General features: G+C 33.5%; 2 protein-coding genes across 4 annotated transcripts; one reads left to right on the top strand and one right to left on the bottom strand.

Annotated features, from left to right (window-relative positions):
• Window positions 1–2,234: 2,234 nt before the first annotated feature.
• On the bottom strand, window positions 2,235–10,388 carry pex3 (peroxisomal biogenesis factor 3). 2 transcript variants are annotated; one of them, XM_056481030.1, is made up of 12 exons: window positions 10,183–10,388; window positions 9,682–9,813; window positions 9,519–9,600; window positions 9,305–9,348; window positions 7,301–7,422; window positions 7,143–7,212; window positions 6,972–7,023; window positions 6,705–6,849; window positions 5,017–5,087; window positions 4,440–4,562; window positions 3,118–3,214; window positions 2,235–3,033 (listed from the first exon to the last, which is right to left on the bottom strand). In XM_056481030.1, the coding sequence occupies exons 1-12, from the start codon at window positions 10,253–10,255 to the stop codon at window positions 2,950–2,952; spliced, it is 1,095 nt and encodes a 364-aa protein (XP_056337005.1). In that variant the 5' UTR covers window positions 10,256–10,388; the 3' UTR covers window positions 2,235–2,949. The 2 variants fall into 2 exon arrangements, with proteins under 2 accessions (XP_056337005.1, XP_056337004.1); XM_056481029.1 differs by having other exon boundaries at window positions 6,972–7,026; window positions 7,146–7,212; window positions 10,183–10,387.
• Window positions 10,389–10,430: 42 nt separating this feature from the next.
• adat2 (adenosine deaminase tRNA specific 2) lies at window positions 10,431–17,845 on the top strand. Of its 2 annotated transcripts, none has more exons than XM_056481033.1 (6): window positions 10,431–10,651; window positions 11,763–11,867; window positions 12,850–13,000; window positions 14,134–14,240; window positions 14,457–14,529; window positions 17,063–17,845. In XM_056481033.1, the coding sequence occupies exons 1-6, from the start codon at window positions 10,559–10,561 to the stop codon at window positions 17,176–17,178; spliced, it is 645 nt and encodes a 214-aa protein (XP_056337008.1). In that variant the 5' UTR covers window positions 10,431–10,558; the 3' UTR covers window positions 17,179–17,845. The 2 variants fall into 2 exon arrangements, with proteins under 2 accessions (XP_056337008.1, XP_056337009.1); XM_056481034.1 differs by having other exon boundaries at window positions 10,622–10,689.
• The last annotated feature ends 591 nt before the right edge of the window (window positions 17,846–18,436 follow it).

Below are 18,436 nucleotides of genomic sequence, written 5' to 3'. Positions count from 1 at the left end.
ATAATAATAATAACATGTAAAGCACCTTGTAAAACTTTTGAAACGATTTGTTTTCTTAAGTTGGATTCACAACTAAACATAATTAATAAACTATTTCATTTACTGAGTTGACTGCTAGACTGGTCCATGATTGAAAGGTGGAGGACACTTTTGCGCAGATGTAATATTTACGTTCAAATTTATATTTTTAGACCCTCACCGTACAAAATTTAGAAAACAATGTCATATATAATTTACAGTACCATACTTCTCTTTATCATACTTTATAGTATTATACTTCTAGGTATTTATTTGGGGGCCCTCAGATTTCTTGGGGCCCTAAGTGGCCTTACCTTGCTTATTGGTTAAATCAGCCCCTGAGTATAACATAACCTATTTGTAGAAAACTGAGTACAGTATTGGGTACGTTTATTGCTATAGTTGTTGTATTAGCATAGCAACAATTACTATAGGATTAGCACAACAGATTAATTAAATTGTTGTTGTATTAACATAGCAACTAGGATTACCTCAACAGATTAATTGGCCTACTCTACTATAGTATTTTCTATTTTCGTGTATCATTGTCAAATGTTACAAATAGATTCAAAAGATTATTATTAAGAATATTAAATATAATATCAGTTATTGTTTGGGAATTGATTCTACGTTACATTACGTAAATCGCAACCGAAACTCTCATTTGAAGATGCTGAAGCGTCAGGTTTTTAAAGGCTTCATAAGGAAGTTGCGTTAAAAGGGTGTTGTTTTGTGTAAGAGCTGTTGTCATATGCTTTATTCATGTCTGTAGCATCTTTTTCTGTCTACTTAAGTTCTTCCTGATTTTATTTATGTACTCGATCTGTTTAGTTTATTATTAGAACATGACGCTCAATTACAAATATTTACCGCCCTCTAGAGGAAACCAGGAGGTTTTCTTTACAAGGAAGACGATTTCTTTTACGGTAATACTCTTTTACATTAATACTTTTACATTGTACTTGCTACACGTTATACAATTATATTATGCCTAATAATAGCAGTGAATTATGCTAATTACATGCAATTAAATATAGCCCAAAATAACTCAATACTTGTTCAGTTGCCTACAGTTTGGAAATAGATGTACATTGTGAAATATCATAACAATTTAAAATGACTCTATGTCAATATATATCAAATGTAAGCTGGAGAAAGGCCTGGCTTTTGCCAAGTTAATTTTGTATGCCTAAGAAGGTTAAGGAGATTCATTACAAAATTTTGCACAATTACACTGTCAATTTATCTTTATCTAAATTTGCTGATCTTGTTCATTTTGTGGATTTGTTGAAGAAACAGCTCCCCATTTGTTTTTTGAATGTGGCTTAACAAAAAAAGATTTTGGACTGAGGAAAGTTCCCATGTTTTTAAGTTTAAAAATTTGACACATGTACTTTTGCCCTCAGAGATGTTATTTTTTTTTTACTGAAAATCCTACTTTTTTCTCTCTTGAATACATTGTTAATTTTATTTGTTAGTTGCATTTTATTTGTTACATTGTTAATTGCATTTAACTGAATGCAGTTTTTTTTATTATTCATAAGCAGAAATGGCTTAAATCTCCTTTGTTTTTTCCTATTTTTCTTGCTGAATTTGACTCGTTTCTTCACTTAAACTTACTAAAAATAAGAAAAGCACAACATTTTTGATACATTATGACAACCTTTTTAAGGAAGAAACAAAGGCCATGTGGACACACACACACACACACAAAAAGTTAACATGTAATCAAATAAAATGTTTACTGCAGCCTTCATAGTTACGTCATTCTTCAGAAATCTTTTAGTATGGCGATCTTTGTTTTTCTGCATTGTGGATTCGGGATTCTTCAAAATGTTGTAAATAACAGCAATTAGTTACAATCAAATCTGTTGTATTATTATGATGTCTTTGCCACTTTGCCTTAGTTCAATAACAATCAGAAATGTTTGTCGCACAGTAAACAAAAGACTTCCAAAGAATCGTGAGACGAATTGTCAAATATTTAAAAATACATAACATTTTTAATTGTATTCACACAAAGTTATTTTGAATGTAAATAACATTTGTACAATATTACCCTTGAAATTTTACTCTATTTTGATCAAATAAACACAGCCTGGGTCAGAAGCAGTATTTCTTTCAAAAACATGAACATATCTTAATATCAGTATACTTACAGAAAGTAAGTCAATTTAAAATAAAGTATAAACTTTTAGTAAAACCCAAACAACATGCACTGTATAGTCAAAGTGATTTCTTTTAATGAATAGTTCCAATAATATTACTCACATTATTATTTAACATTCATGGGTCATTTTACAAAAAGAAAAAAAAGAATAGCATACTACGAACTGTACCATTTTGCGAAACAATTTCCATCATGTCATATCAGTTAGTAGTAGAGCCATCCAAAATGAAAGTCGATACAAACGAAAATGCTCCCAAATGTCCGTTTGCTTAGCAGTAGTGCTAAAACATCATGCGCGGTTTACTGGTGCAAAGGTGAGTTTTGGTCCAGAAGCTGCAACCTTAGATATAATAATGATATAATAAACAAAAAGACCCATTGAAGTCCATATACTGCAGATGTGAACGTGTCAAAGTGAATTAGTTTTTGTCCATTTTATTTGTGATATTAATGACAATGTTATGCTACAGGGGTTTGTTTATTAAAATTTAAATAAATAATGTGCTACAGTTTATTATAGACTAAAATCCTTGGCATGCCCTGGACAATGTTAAGAGGGTCACAGCATACAGAGGGGTCAGCTAAAGCTATACTCCAAACTGAATGCCTACTAACAACAGTGAATCTGAACTCCTTTAACACACACTTAGAACTTGATTCAAGTTTTTTTTTCCTCCATGTTGATTTTCTGGTGCATAACGAGAGCAAGTCTGTGCTGTACGGCATGAGAGATTTGTAGGAGTTTTGCTTTTATGTCTTGTTCACTTCTGAAGTTCCTGAGGGGTGCTGAAGGTTTCGTATACGTTGGCGGCAAACTCTTTCACCTGGTCTATCAACAGGAGATCCTGAAAAGCCACACAGGAAGGAACAAGTTATGTATGGGAAGCCTTTATATGAAAAAAAGTGTCAGTGGATATGAAGGTTCTCACCTGAACAAAGTGGCTTGGAATTTCGCTGCATATTGAATGGATCTGTCCGTTGATTATGGGAATGATTTTGGCTAGTGGGAGGCTTACATGCGATAGTCTGGAGGGATAAAAAAGCAGCTCTGATTTAGCATTTCATTTAAAACAGATTAATAAATTAATTGTTAACGTGAACCCAAAATGTAGAGTAAACATTGCAAATTCAGAATTCTTAAAGACACAAGTAAAAATGGGAGATGTAAACTAAGAATTCTTAAAGAAAATTTCTGAATTCTTTAGGAAAGTCAAATGTGAGGTGAAAATTAAGAAAAAGGTTAGAAATGTGAGACCTAAATTCAGAACTCTTACTGTGTGTTCACACCGGCAGCAAGAGCGTCAATCCCGTTTTAAAAAACACATAACATTTAATGCACATCAGTAACTCACCAGTAACTTCTTTTAAAGTCCTTGTAAGAAAATATCGTAAATAATTGTAAATCCGGCAACTGCAATAAGCAAACCTTTGGGAACTGTGGTCGAAACCAAAGTTCGCAGGACTGTGTTCTCTGGACTCCTCTCAAGCGGTGGACTTCTACATTCTAATTGCTTGCCGCCAAACCGCATCATAGCTCAATACCATAAATTTGACTTGATTTAAACTCTCTTCAAAGCCCACACCGAAGACGATGCGCCACGCCGCCCCTCGCCGCCAGCTCCCATTGAAAATGAATGACTTCCGGCTAGTTTGATGCTCTCTCCGCCTTCGGTGTGAACGCATAGTTAAAGGGGTAGTTCACCCAAAAACAATACTTTACTCATCCTCAATTAGTTCCCAACCTTTAGAGGGGTTTAGGCCATTTCCAGGCTGGTTTCCAGCCATTTTCAGGCTGGTCAAGCTGGAAAATGACCAGCTAAATCCAGCTTGACCAGCCTGGTTTAAGCTGGACATAGCTGGTTTTGGCTGGGCTCCCAGCCTGGCTAGGCTGGTCAAGCTGGTTTTAGCTGGTCATTTTAAAGCCTGACCCGAGAGATGCAAATTCAGAATTCAGAACTGTGAGACTGTGTGAACTTGAAATTTAGATGATATACAACAAAATTGTGTGATGTAAATTCTGCATGGCACAATTAAAGCTTGTTTTTACAATGTAATGAATTCAGATGTTTTTTATTACACTCCAGAACTGTTAGATTAAAAGCCAGAATTACCTTTAAATATTTACATTTTTAGCTCATGTTGTTCCCTGAGACCTTTGTAAATGAACCCTTTAAGTGTCCTAATAATTATTATTTTTAACCATATCCATTCAGTCATTTTGCTTAATGAAATGAAAAACATGTCCACTGACTGGTGAGGTGTGCTGGAGGGAGTGGAGTCTCTCTGTGGGGGTCGGAAAAACTCTGCCATGTTGTCTAGAAATCGGACAAATCCTCGATTCAAGCAAGTGTGCAGAACAATATTGAAGTCTGGACTGAAAAAAGAAGAAGTTGTGGAGCAATTAGTACCTGGTAGTGCTCAAAAGAATGTTTTAGTGATATCTGATTAGTACAACCTTCTTAGCTTTTTATCGTAAATGTTGTTTGAATTTAGATTTGTTTATGTCTTTTAAAAAAAAGAATAGAATGTGTGATGTGTTAAGATGTTCAGAAAAAAAGATTGCATTTAGTTTATTCTATGACTACACTAAAAAAGCTCACACAATCATCTTTGTGTAGGGACTTGAATGAATTAAGATAACTTACTAGTTTTTTTTTTTTTTTTTTACAAATTTAAGTGGATTGAACATAAAACAATTAAGTTGTCCCAAAAAAAACCCCCAAGAATTGTGTTGTTTCAGCTCATTTAAAATAAGTAGTTTGAACAAATAACAAATGTCATTTTTTTAGAGTGTAGTTTTAATTCAGATCTATTTAGATTTTCCTCACCTTTCGAGCATATCTCTGGTTTCATTTAGTAGCTTTATCGTTGTGACATCATTCTCTGTGAGACCACAGGCCTAAAAAATGTCATTATACAGAAATAAATATACAGATAAACATAAAATGTCCTTTTCAGCATCAATACAGCTTTCAGTGTCACACGATTCTTCAGAAATTACACTAATGTGCCAGTTTGATGCTCAAATATTATATTACAATTAGAAGCTGACATACTCTGTGAAAGGAAAATTACAAGATTTTTTTATAAATTATGGACCCCCTTTCAACACTTTCTTAACCAGATGGACAATGCAACATTTTTTGATGTTTGAGCTTTCAAACCTTTGTGGGTGTCTTATTGTATTATTCAGATGTCTTACATTTCAGCAACAATTAACAAGTTTATACAGCACACAAAAATGTACTGAACATTGTTATTATTTATTTATTTTTTAATTATGTACTGTCATTATTTGAATTTATGTAATTTGTTCACATATTTATTTTCACCTTTTTAACCAATTATCTTTTAATTATTTTAGATTTGTATTTTTTTTTTAAGTATTTTGTTTTGTAGTTTAAACAAAACCCAATAAATATATTTTGGAAAAAATATATTACAATTATTATAATATATACTATATAATAATAATGGTTTATCTAGTCACAAAATTTTAATTATATATATTTTTATTTTTTGCCACCATCAATCAAACTACTATGCAAACTACAACTATGCTTTACCCATTTGTCAGTATATTTATGTATACTTTTATATATTTTATTAAATACAGCTCAGAACAGGTATATTGATTTATTTTACATTAAGTCCCTCCAGGATTTTTAGACTCCAGTGGTTCTTGAGATCAAAGAAGAAAAATAAATGTTATAAAAAATTCTGTATTTTCACAGCAAAACACAAAAATCGAAGGAAATAATTCTTCAGGTTTTTATGAATCACAATCACATAACCGTTAACTTTATGTTGCAGATATAAAAAGAAACCGCATCACTGCAAAATCCTGGAGGGGCTGATAAATACATCTGTTATGCTGAATGACAATGGAATATTATTTCACCCAATGACATTTTAGTTTTACAAAAATTATTTAAGACATAAGTAGACACCGTCAAAGAAACATTAGAGTAGAGCTCTTACTTGCATTTAATATGCTTTCTGTATAAATTAAATTAATATTGTCCAATTTTATTGGATTACAAAAATCAACCAGCTTTGACCCAGAAACAAATTAATGAATGCGTTATATACAGTTTAAGTCAGAATTATTAGCCCTCCTGAATTATTATCCCCGTTTATCTTTTCTCCAATTTCTGTTTAATGGAAAAAAAATTCAACACATTTCTAAGCAATTTATTTATTTAACATAATATAATAAACATAATTTCAAAAAATTAGTTTAATAACTAATTTCTAATAACATTTATTTTATCTTTGCCATGATGACAGTACATATTCAGCTTAAAGTGCAATTTAAAGGCTCAACTATGTTAATTAGGTCAACCAGGCACGTTAGGGTAATAAATAAAACAAATAAGACTTTCTCCAGAAAAAAAATGATAGGAAATACTGTGAAAAATTCCTTGCTCTGTTAAAACTAATTATTTTGACTTCAACTGTATGTAATTTAGAAAGTATGCATAAATTATCCGTTATATATATACTATACATCTACCTGTGAGGCAAGTGTGTTCTCTTCATCAGGCATCATGTACCAGGAAAGACTTTTGTGTTTAGAGGAGTTGTCCTCCACTAACTGTCTGATCTGAGTCAACTGTTGCTCCAGATCTTGTAGAGACAAACATTGCTTCAAAGATACCCTGAGGAGACATGGAAAATAGTTTGCTCTCTTGATAAATATACAATACTGTCACCATATGATAGCTGCACTCGCCAGTAGAATAGATTTAAATTAATTTCTCAAATTAATCCATCAACATACGGTCCAAAAACTTCCTGAACAGCTTTCTTCACCACAGTTATCAGTTCCATGAGGCCTAAAAAAAACAAACAAAATGAACATCAGTGTCAGCTATAGGGGATATGAGCTTGCAAACAGAGGATTAAACTGTAATACAGATTATACACTCGTATACAGATCTGACATTGTCCTCACCTTCTCCAAGAAGATGTTGGATACTGGAAAGATACTGTTGTTGAACATCAGGCGGTGCCAAGGGGGTCTAAAATTGCAGTATGAGAGAAATTAAATGTTTATGTGCTTTAACGTGATAATTTCTGATTGCTATTCTGCTAAAAAAGCTGATGTACCATTCCATTTTTTGTCACAGAGTTATCCAGGTACAGATATCCACCGATTATGTTGAGCTGAACTCTGAGTAACACAACCAGCATGCAAGTGCTGTAAACAGCTACAATGCTGCGGGTAAAACCTGAACACAGAGATGGGTGTTTTAGAAAAAGAATAGAGCAGCATTAATCGGAGGCAGGATTTAGAAATGTCATAATAATTTGACTTATTAGACTTTAGTGTTGTTAAAACCACTAAACCTACGCCCAACATGGCTATTTTCAAGTGTCATTCACCACAGATAAATGAACCGCCAACTATTACAGCATATGTTTTATGCAGCGAATGCCCTTCCAGCCACAACACAGTACTGGGAAACATCAATACACTCTCATTCAAACACATACATTACGGACAATTTTAGCTTACCCAGAATTTGAAAATCTTGTGCTTTTTAATGGTGTGCAGAAAATTAGTAGAAAAAGAGGATGTATGTATGGGTGCGGCCAATGGAGGACTGGAGAATGATTGACAAGTGACGAATTCCATTAAACTCCACCTGTTAACATCAGCTGCCTATATAAGTTGAAGTCATAAAAATGAAGACTGTGTGCACCTCCTGAATGTAACTTTTGCATTGCATTGAGGATAACCGAATTCTGTAAATCGAATTATTCAGTTGTATGCAATAAAGTGCTAATATGTTAAAGCTTAAAGAAAAACCTCTCCTGACCTTTTTTATTGAACAAGCATGGAATTGATTAAATATTCCAACACCACCTTTTAATTAATTATTTGAAAACAATAGCAGAGCCTATCCTCCTGGAATTATTGTGCAAATTAAGCTTAAAAAGTGTTAAAAAGGCATGGTTGAGTTTAAGCAGAATTTCTGGCTATAATCCATTTAAATTCTTTAATGTGATGTATTGTATAACAGAAGATTCCTAGAATTGTAGCGCGTGACTTATTCTGATTGTCAATAGTGGGTGTTTCATACTAGAATTGAGCCAAGACAATGCCTTAATAATTATAAGTCATAGACAAACATTTTTTAAATAACCCACATGATGTCAGTGGAATTTGTTACATTGTACTTTTAAAGAAAAGTTTTTATTACTACTTATTTTATTACTACAATTATTACTACTGGTTACTATGTGAATACAATTGACAATTTAGCTCTTCTCTGATATTCAATTTCTCTGGAAAAAAAAGTTATTTATTATTTTCAAGATTTTTTTTTGATTGAGAATGTTAAAAAGGAAATTATATAGAATTAAATAATATATTCAATTATATTTTAATGTCAAAATTTTTACTGTTCATAAAAAAACTCAAGTAACTGAATTGCTAAATACCAAATATTTATACTTAACAAAAAAAAATCAGTAGGCGACACGGTGGCGAAGTGGGTAGCATGATTGCCTCGCAGCAAGAAGGTCGCTGGTTCGAGCCCCGGCTGTTGGCATTTCTATGTGGAGTTTGCATGTTCTCCCCATGTTCACTTGGGTTTCCTCTGGGTGCTCCAGTTTCCCACAGTCCAAAGACATGTGGTACAGGTGAATTGAAAAAACTAAACTGGCCATAGTGTATGTGTGTGCATGTCAGAGTGTATTTGTGTTTTCCAGTGCTGGGTTGTGGCTGGAAGGGCATCTGCTGCGTAAAACATATGCTGGATAAGTTGGTGGTTAATTCCGCTGTGGTGACTCCTGATTAATAAAGAGACTAAGCCGAAAAGAAAATGAATGAATGAATGAAAAAACATTATGCAACACGGTGGCGCAGTAGGTAGCAAGATTGCATAAACTCAATTGGCCGTATTGTATTTATGTGAATGAGTGTGTATGAATGTTTCTCAGTACTGGGTTAGGGCTGGAAGGGCATCCGTTGTGTAAAACATGCTGGATAAGTTGGTGGTTCATTACGCTGTGGCGACCTCTGATTAATAAAGGCACTAAGCCAAAAAGAAAATGAATGGAAAATCAATATATGACAGACTACATAAAAATTTGAAATAATCTCACTTATAATCTTCAGATCCTCCCAGATTTCGAGTTTATTCGCTGGCCTGTATAGAAAGACATGATCACTTGCGTCATTTATATTCTTTTACTTTAATAACGTAGATAAGCATCTATAACACACACGCACACACACACACACACACACACACACACACACATATATATATATATATATATATATATATATATATATATATAAATATATATAACTCACTTAGTCTTCAGCAAAGCAGTGAGACTCTCTGAGTTCAGGTGATGGATGATTGCCTCTCGGAGAGTAGGGAGCATTGATAACACTACAAAAAAAAAATAAAAATTACATACACCATAAATAATTATAACAACATAAACATCACTTATGACGGTATTTAGTTTACCTGTCATGTTACATGTCCTCTGGTTGCTTTCAAAATGAAACTGTCTCCGAGCTTGAGCAATGTATTCAGCTGCCTCTCGCTCCTGCATCTCCTGAATTTTTCTCTGTGCATATTTACCGAGCAGATAAACACCTGGAAATACAGTTTGAGAATACAATATAGTAAAACATCCATGTTAACAAAGTCATATGCTGTATTGAAGAACTAGTCAGTTAAAAAAGCCTTTCTGCGGAGTAAAAATACCAGGGTAAAGTCCATTTCGACTTTGATTTGACAATGCCAATAGAAAAACTAGGTGACAGGTGAACTGAGATTGAAGAGCTGAATGTAGAAATAAGATATAATAGTTGTCACCACCGTAATGACACACTAAACTATACATCATGTCATATTAACATATTATAGCTACAAGTATTTTATTAAAAACATGAAATAGTTACAGCTAGTTAACAGTCACTGATATGTGAGCATGGAAGTGGTTCAGTTGCCCACGTTAGTTACCTCCAACAAACACCCCAGTGAAGATGAATTTCCTCTTATGGCGTTTGATGAAATTCCATGTAGAACTCAACATTTTAACAGACTTGACACCGAAAAAATAAATAAATAACAGATGCAAGAGCGGGTTAAGACGTAACTCACTAGCTAGCACAATGCTACATGGCAATAAGTTCTCATGTTAGCTGCAGACAGGCAAACTGCAGATGACAGATAGAGTCGATTGATCGACTACTCGGTCTGTCCACCGCCCTGAAAGGTCCATCAGTTATTACAGTCCTCCGTAAACACGTGCAGGGAAAACGCTACTGGTTTTTTATTTGTGCGAACTTTACTTTATTAGTACACTTACAATTTTATTATTGATACGTTTATAGGGATGCAAGAAATCAGCGTTGATGCCGAGAAAAATGATTTTCTGCAGCCCTCAGATAGTGAGGTACAAACATGGATGGCAAAGGCGTTTGATATGGTAAAGCTTCTTTGGTGTTTAATGTTTCTTTTATTGAGGTAAAGTAGTTTTTTTTATTCGCACGTTCTGACTTTTTCCTTAATAATATAATTTATCATTATATAAATTATAGTGGGTAGCGCTGTTGCCTCACTGCACAGCTGGTTCGAGCCTCGGCTGGGTCAGTTGGCGTTTCTGTGTGGAGTTAGCATGTTTTCCCCGTGTGCGTGGGTTTCCTCCGGGTGCTCCGGTTTCCCCCACAAGTCCTAAGACATGCACTATTGGTGAATTGGTTAAGCTAAATTGTCCATGGGTTTCCCAATAATGGGTTGCATAAAACATGCTGGCGGTTCATTCCGCTGTGGCGACCCCTGATTAATAAAGGGATTACGCCGAAAAGAAAATGAGTATTATCAGCCAATCACTATCAAAGTACAATAGTGCTCTCAGTCAATTAAATAGTGCTAATGTTGTTTTTTAAGTCATTCTTGCCAATATAAAACCAACTTTACGTTACCCTTAATATTTCTTTATCAGTATTCAACATGGCAACTGTCATTTCCACTTATTGTAGTACAAAATGATCATATTTACTGTGAATTCACAATAATTTACCTCGTTTAATTAGTTTTGGTCACTATACTATAGTTAAAATAAAACAGTATTTTTAAAAAGTTATTTCAAAGGATAATTATTGTCACTTGCCTTTGTGTGACAAAACCTATTATGTGTATTTCTAAATCTGAATTATTATTTATTTTCTATGAAACTACAGACCATTTCAATGTGGTCATGTCATTGGCCCATGAACATTTCCTGCTTGTCATCAAACTATTTCATAACTGTAACGAGAGGAAATTCAATCATAACTTAATGTTAAAACAGCTATCATAACATTATGTATCAATATGCAGCTCTTTTTGGATTCTCTGAAGCTGTAGAAATTAAAAATGTAAAATAGGAAATATGCTGGGACCCTTGTTTTTGTTTACATCCATTAATATGGTCTATATCACAGCTTCTTGTAATAACTTCTTTATATCCCATATTATTTTTAATTGTCTTTGTGAAATTATGTGGTGTATTTAGGATTGTTCTGAGAAAATAGTAAACACATTAATGTCCTTTACAGGCAGTTGAAGCTCTTGAAAACGGCGAGGTTCCCGTTGGCTGTTTAATGGTTTACAACAATGAGATTATTGGAAAGGGAAGAAATGAGGTGAATGAAACCAAAAATGTAAGTGGATACAAAATAACCCTGATGTAGATTGTACAAAATTTCAAATTTCACTTCTGGTTATTGAAATTGTAAGCTAAAAGCATTTATCTTAATCTGTCTGACAATAACTGTTCTTCAGTTTGTGTCTATAGATTATAATTAATCAAACATAATTTTCAGATTAGTTCGTGTTTAATCAGAATTGCATAAACATAGTGGCTCACCTAGGTGTCAGTTGGCATGTTTTTTTAATTTCAGAATTTAAAGGAACAGTTTTTAAAATTTACACCCAAAAATGTCAATCTGTTGTCATTTACTCCCCCTTGACTTGTTCCAAGTTTTTTTTATGTTAAATATGGAAAATATGTTGGAATTTTTCATGTTGGTAAATGGTAGCCATTGACTTCCATAATATTTCTTTCCAACATTCTTCAAAATATCTTCTTTTGTGTTCACAAAAAAAGTGTGGTTTAAATGATGAACTAACTATACCTTTAAATGTATTTTTTGGTAACACTTTACAATATAGTTGTATTAGTTAATGTATTTGCTAACATGAACAAACAATAAACAATATTTTTATTACAGCATTTAGTCATCTTTTTTAACATTAAAGAAATAACAATGTTCATTGTTATTTCATGTTAACTCACGCAGTACATTATCTAAGGTTAGCAAGCATGAATTTGGATTTTAATAATGCACAAGTAAATGTTAATCTATGATTAATAAAGGCTGCACTAGTATTGTTCAGAATTAGCTCATGTTAGTAAATGCATTAACTAACATTAACTAATGAAACCTTATTGTAAACTATGACCTATTTTTTTGTGTCTCAATCTGTGGGTTTTGTAACTTTTTTTAGATTTTTAAAAATAAGTCTAATAAAAATATCTTATTAATCAAATTGTGAACTTTGATTAATGATTCTCTGTAGTAAAGCACAGAGAATCTTTGGAAACTATGAAATAACCTGTCGTCTGTGCCTGCTTTGCCCAAGGCTACTCGGCATGCGGAAATGGTGGCACTGGATCAAGTGCTGGCTTGGTGTCATTTCAGAGAGAAGGACTGGAAGGAGGTGTGTGAACAGACTGTACTTTATGTGACAGTGGAGCCGTGTATCATGTGTGCTGCTGCTCTGCGTCTGCTTTGTATCCTTCAAGCCATTTCACTATTGGTTAATAAACTTATACATGCTCTACTATAAAGATATTCAATTTTGTAGTACTGTCTAAGATTTGTAGGATTTTTGAAATCCTCAAGGGTTCATTTATATGATTAAAAACACAGTTAGGTGTGTCACAATATCTATTTTTTGTTGTACGATATATTGCACCAAAATATATTCTGATAAATGATATTATTGTCATTTTATGATCATTTTATGCCACTCATTATATAATGCCATATTGACAATATAATATCAACACAATGCAAGTACACTCTCCAAAACAATATTTTATTCTTAAGAATATTAAATTTAATTAAAGTCATTTTAATAATTTAATAAAGAGGCCTTGAAATCAGAATGTGAAAACGCATATCCTAAATATATAATGATAAATGTTGATAATGACAAAAAAGTGGAAGGGGAAAAGTAACAGAGGCTGCAATATCTGCTGCCTATCTATTTTCAGTTTTCAGACACCTACATGAAAATATACTAAAGTAATTTATAGTAAACGCTATAGTGTTTTTTTAAACCATACTGACACTGAAACCTCCAATAGCGCTAGAGATGTTGCACAATCAGCTAAAATGTTGCTAGAATTAGTTTTTATGTATATACAGGCGATTATGTATATACAAGGTGTATATTGCGTCACCGAAGATGATTGAGGTCATGTCCATGTGTTGTGCAATAAGTCGTTATACTGATTATTGTGACAGGCCTAAATTGTGAAATATTATTATTATAATTTAAAAGAACTGTTTTCTATTTTAGTAGTAGAAATGAATGAATGAATACTCCAGTCTCATTTTCTTTCAGAAATCATTTTGTATGGCTAATGTTGAGAACAGTTGTGCTGCTTATTTTAGTGGAATATTTGTAAGTTTTTTCATAATCATTTAATTAATGAAGTTCACAAGAACAACATTTTTTTAGCACAACTTTTAAAATAAGTTGTTCTTACACTTGGTCAAATGTTTATAAATAAATATATATAAATATTAACATTTTTATATATTAAACTAAAAGTCATTAAATGTTTTTTTTTTCCCCATTTTTTGTCTTACTAAAATAATCATACGATCACTAAAAGGCACCTTAACAGTTTCATAGGCATACCTTTTGTTGTTTATGGGTGTAAAAACGAGCGGTTCGGAGGCTGTGGCTCTGTTTTGGATGTCTCGTCAGATAATTTACCACAAACTGGAACTTCATTTAAGGTAAAAGAATTCTCTCCAAATCCTGTCCAGTTCAGTTTAAATTCCAGCTTGTGATCAGATCTAAAAAAGAAAGCCAGTTTCTTAAATTCTGCATTGTCCTCTTTTATTCACTGTGGCTAGAGTATTTTTCTTGTCGAAACTCCCACATTCCCCAGATTTTAGACCAGACCGCATTGCATATTTTCACCGTAGCACATGCTTATTTGCTTATTACAGTGCATCGCAGGCTATAGAGCGGAAGAAGCTGTTGAAATGCTCAAGACTTTTTATAAACAAGAAAACCCAAACGGTAAGCATGAAATATTTTTATTGCATACTGTAAGTGCCCATTAATATTTTCATTGATATGCCCTGATGCAAACACTGGTCTCTTTAAAGACAAAAGGATCCAATAATCGTTGATTATTTTAATCAAAGCACATCAGTTATTAATACTTAATTACAACATTATTTTCTGATTTAGTGGGGCTGCTGAAAGCCGAAAGTTCTGGTGAATGCCAAATACCCCATGTCCATAAAGCCTTTAATTTGCCGATATGTATTAAAGAAATGGCAAACAGAATTACTATTAATTATTAAACAAGACAGGACTGTACCCATGTGATGTTTGAGGTCAATTGTTTAAATAATATATATTCACCGGCCACTGTATTAGGTACACCTGTTCAACTGCTCATTAGCGCAAATTTTGGTAGCAACTCTGTGCATTTAGGCATGTAGACATGGTCAAGAGGATCTGCTGCAGTTCAAACCAAGCATCAGAATGAGGAAGAAAGGTTATTTAAGTGACTTTGAATGTGGCATGATTGTTGAGAAACTGCTGACTAACTGAGAATGGTCAGAAAAAGAGAAAATATCCAGTGAGCTGCAGTTCTGTGGGTGCAAATGTAATTCGAACAGGCTCACCAAAATTGGACAACTGTAGATTGGGAAAACGTTGCCTGGTCTAATGAGTCTCAATTTCTGCTGCAATATTCGAATGGTAGGGTCAGAATTTGGCATTAACAGCATGAAAGGATGGATTCATCCTGCCTTGTATGGTGGCTGATGGTGGTGGTGTAAGGATCTGGGGGATATTTTCTTGGCACACTTTGGGCCGATTAGTACCAATTGAGCATCGTGTCAATGCCACAGCCTACCTGAGTATTGTTGTTGACCATGTCCATCCCTTTGTGACCACATTGTATCCATCTTCTGATGGTTACTTCCAGCAGTATAATGCGCCATACCATAAAGCGCAAATCATCTCAGACTGGTTTCTTGAACATGACAATGAGTTCAAAAATGTACTCAAATGGCCTACACAGTGACCAGAACTCAATCAAATAGAGCACCTTTGGGATGTGGTGGAACAGGAGATTCACATCATGGATATGCAGCCGGCAAATCTGCAGCAACTGCATGATGCCATCATGTCAATATGGACCAAAATCTCTGAGGAATATTTCCAGTCCCTTGTTAAATCTATGCCATGAAGGATTAAGGCAGTATAGAAGACAAAAGGAAGCCCAACCCGGCACTAGTAAGGTGTGCCTAATAATGTGGCCGGTAAGTGTATATAGGCCATACATTTTTTGGTTTAGATTAAGAAGTTGTACTATTAATGCAGTATTTTAGTTTTCTTAATGCACATTCCTACTGTTTTTTTTAGATGTAAGAATTGATTTTACACAACTTTTTATGATTTTATTTATTCATTAAGCTTAGATTAAAAGTAAATGAACATTTAATAGGTGGAAAAGGTTTTATTTTAAATTATAGTTATCAATTGCACATACAGTGCCTATAGACAATCATCATATCCTGTGTATACCTATAGACCTATTTAGAATGTGATTTGATTTCAGACTTTATGACAAATAAAGTAATTATTTCACTGGGGTATGATTTTCTGTAGGCACCGTATTAATCAGTGTTAATATGTGTGTTAAACTGGTATGTCAATAATCATATTAATATAATTCCACTTGGGGTGGGGGGGGGGGGGGGGTCAACTTTTTTGGTAATGTTAGTTTGTGTAATACATGCTTCAATGAATCAGATTCATGTATTTAATTAAATTACATCTATTGTATTAATAAAAACCTATTTAAGCATACGTTTTCAGTGTTGTGAGGGATATTTAGTGTATTCTGCCCTAGTGTTTGTGATTTGCTCATTTAGAAGTTACTGTAGGTCAAATTATGCGTCTAATTTGACTTTTATGTAGAAACATACTCTTATTTTATCAGGAAACAGTCTTTTGAACACTTAGGATGTCTATCGGTGGTCTACATCTGCAGTTTCAGACTGTTAAATCAATATTCCCCAAAGTGGTATGAACCGTCATAGGGGTGATCAAATGTGTATTTAGATGATCTATTATTTAATTATTAATATTATTATTTAAAATACAGATCAGAGCAAACATTTTCTCAGTATTCTCTAGGGGGAAGGTAATTAGAGCGGTTCAATCCCACAAACCCTTCTGTATTATTATTATTGTTTTATTAATGCAGGAAGGACACGTACAAAACAATGTCATAGGTGTACAAAAATATAAAAATCATATTAAAATAATATAGAAGTACAAAAACTCGAAAGGTAAAACAAAATAAAATAACAAATAAAGAAAAAGAAAAAAAATAGGCCTTGATAACAGTTTTAACAGCTTTTTGTTTGTACTCTCCTTATGGTATTTATAAAAATATCTAGTTATTTAAGTACCACTTAAAAAAAGGTTTCTAATTGCTAAATTTACATCCCCAAACCCCCCTGTAATTCACACTGTGATTCTACTAAATGACATGTTTATGAAACTGATGCTTTACCTCATTTTTTAGCTCCCAAACCTAAAGTGAGGAAAGATTCGATCAATCCACAAGATGGCGCTCCAGTCATTCAGATAATAGGAGGACCACCAAATGAGGAGACGGAAACAATCGCTCATTTGAGCTGAAATATTAAAAACATTCCAGCGTTTACCTTGTCATTGCCTGGATTTCAGTGACATTTGATTTTGAGATCACTCACTTGATATACTCCTATTTGAGGAACCACAGTGCCTCATTATCCAGACCATGTCTCACATGAACCTCCAAGCCTCCTCTTCTTTGTTGTCGGACGCTGTTATTTGTCTGTTAACAGTGAGTAGAAGAAAAACCAGGTCTGTTCTGCGTTAAAACACAGGTTCTTCTCCAGCTTTTGCTCTCTCTGTGTCCTCATACAACCCGAAGACTGCCCCTGAACTCTCGCTGATCTCAGTTTTTGGCTTGCTAGCAGATGCAGGGCAGACCTAGGTAGAGTTTCCAGTTACTTCATAGACAGAAACTTTACGAATTCATCTCTGCCAGTAACGTTACTTTCTCACCCTACTTTTGTGCCTTTTTCCGTGAAGCACAAAAGGTGTAGAGTGTTTGAAGAATATTGACCTTATTTTTTTTAAGTAGGGGAGAGTGGGGAGTTGCAAACATGGGGCAGTTGCAATAACACTTTTTTCCTCCATTCAGGAATGAGCTAGAATGACGATATTCATACTAACGTTACATATTCTTAGTTAGACCCTCCTTTAATCTGAGAGAAACCAGCCATATGTGAAGATTCCTTCAGTATAAAACTCATTTTTAGGGAAAAAAAAAGTGAATTTTTTTTTTTTTTTTTTTTTAATGTTCAGAAAATCTCTCATACTGTCTATTTATATGAACAATTTAACCAAATTACTTTTAGTCCAACCTGATGTTTTATTATTATTAAATTTTAATGAATTTTGCAACAGTCCCTGTGGGTTCTTGCAACCGTCTCCCTGCTTGGGGTCAGTTGCAATGTTTGACTTTGTCTGTTCAAGTTTAAATTACTGCATATATTATCATATGTACACATATCAATGTGGGTGGGTGTCCAATAGATGTGGATTTATTGTATAAAAATTTTGGGTTTCCACAAAAAACTGTCTCTGAGAAACAAGGAAATGCAAAAAGTCTTGCAACTGTCCCCCCTCTTAACTATATGCTATTTTTTTATATAAACAAAAAAGTTAGATATGAAGATGAATAAATAAATAACATTAAAAGAAAGTAAATGTAAACATGTCAATATATCTAACTTTTTTATTTATATGAAAAAAGCATATAGTTATGCTTAAGTTGTCCAATAGATGTGGGTTTATTATGTTAAAATTTTGGGTTTTCACAAAAAACTGTCTCTGAGAAACTAGAGGG

This window comes from Danio aesculapii, chromosome 20, assembly GCF_903798145.1.
Source record: "Danio aesculapii chromosome 20, fDanAes4.1, whole genome shotgun sequence".
NCBI classification, from domain to species: Eukaryota; Metazoa; Chordata; class Actinopteri; order Cypriniformes; family Danionidae; genus Danio; species Danio aesculapii.
The sequence above is the reverse complement of the archived record's forward strand: the minus strand, read 5'-3'. Positions and strand labels throughout refer to the sequence as shown.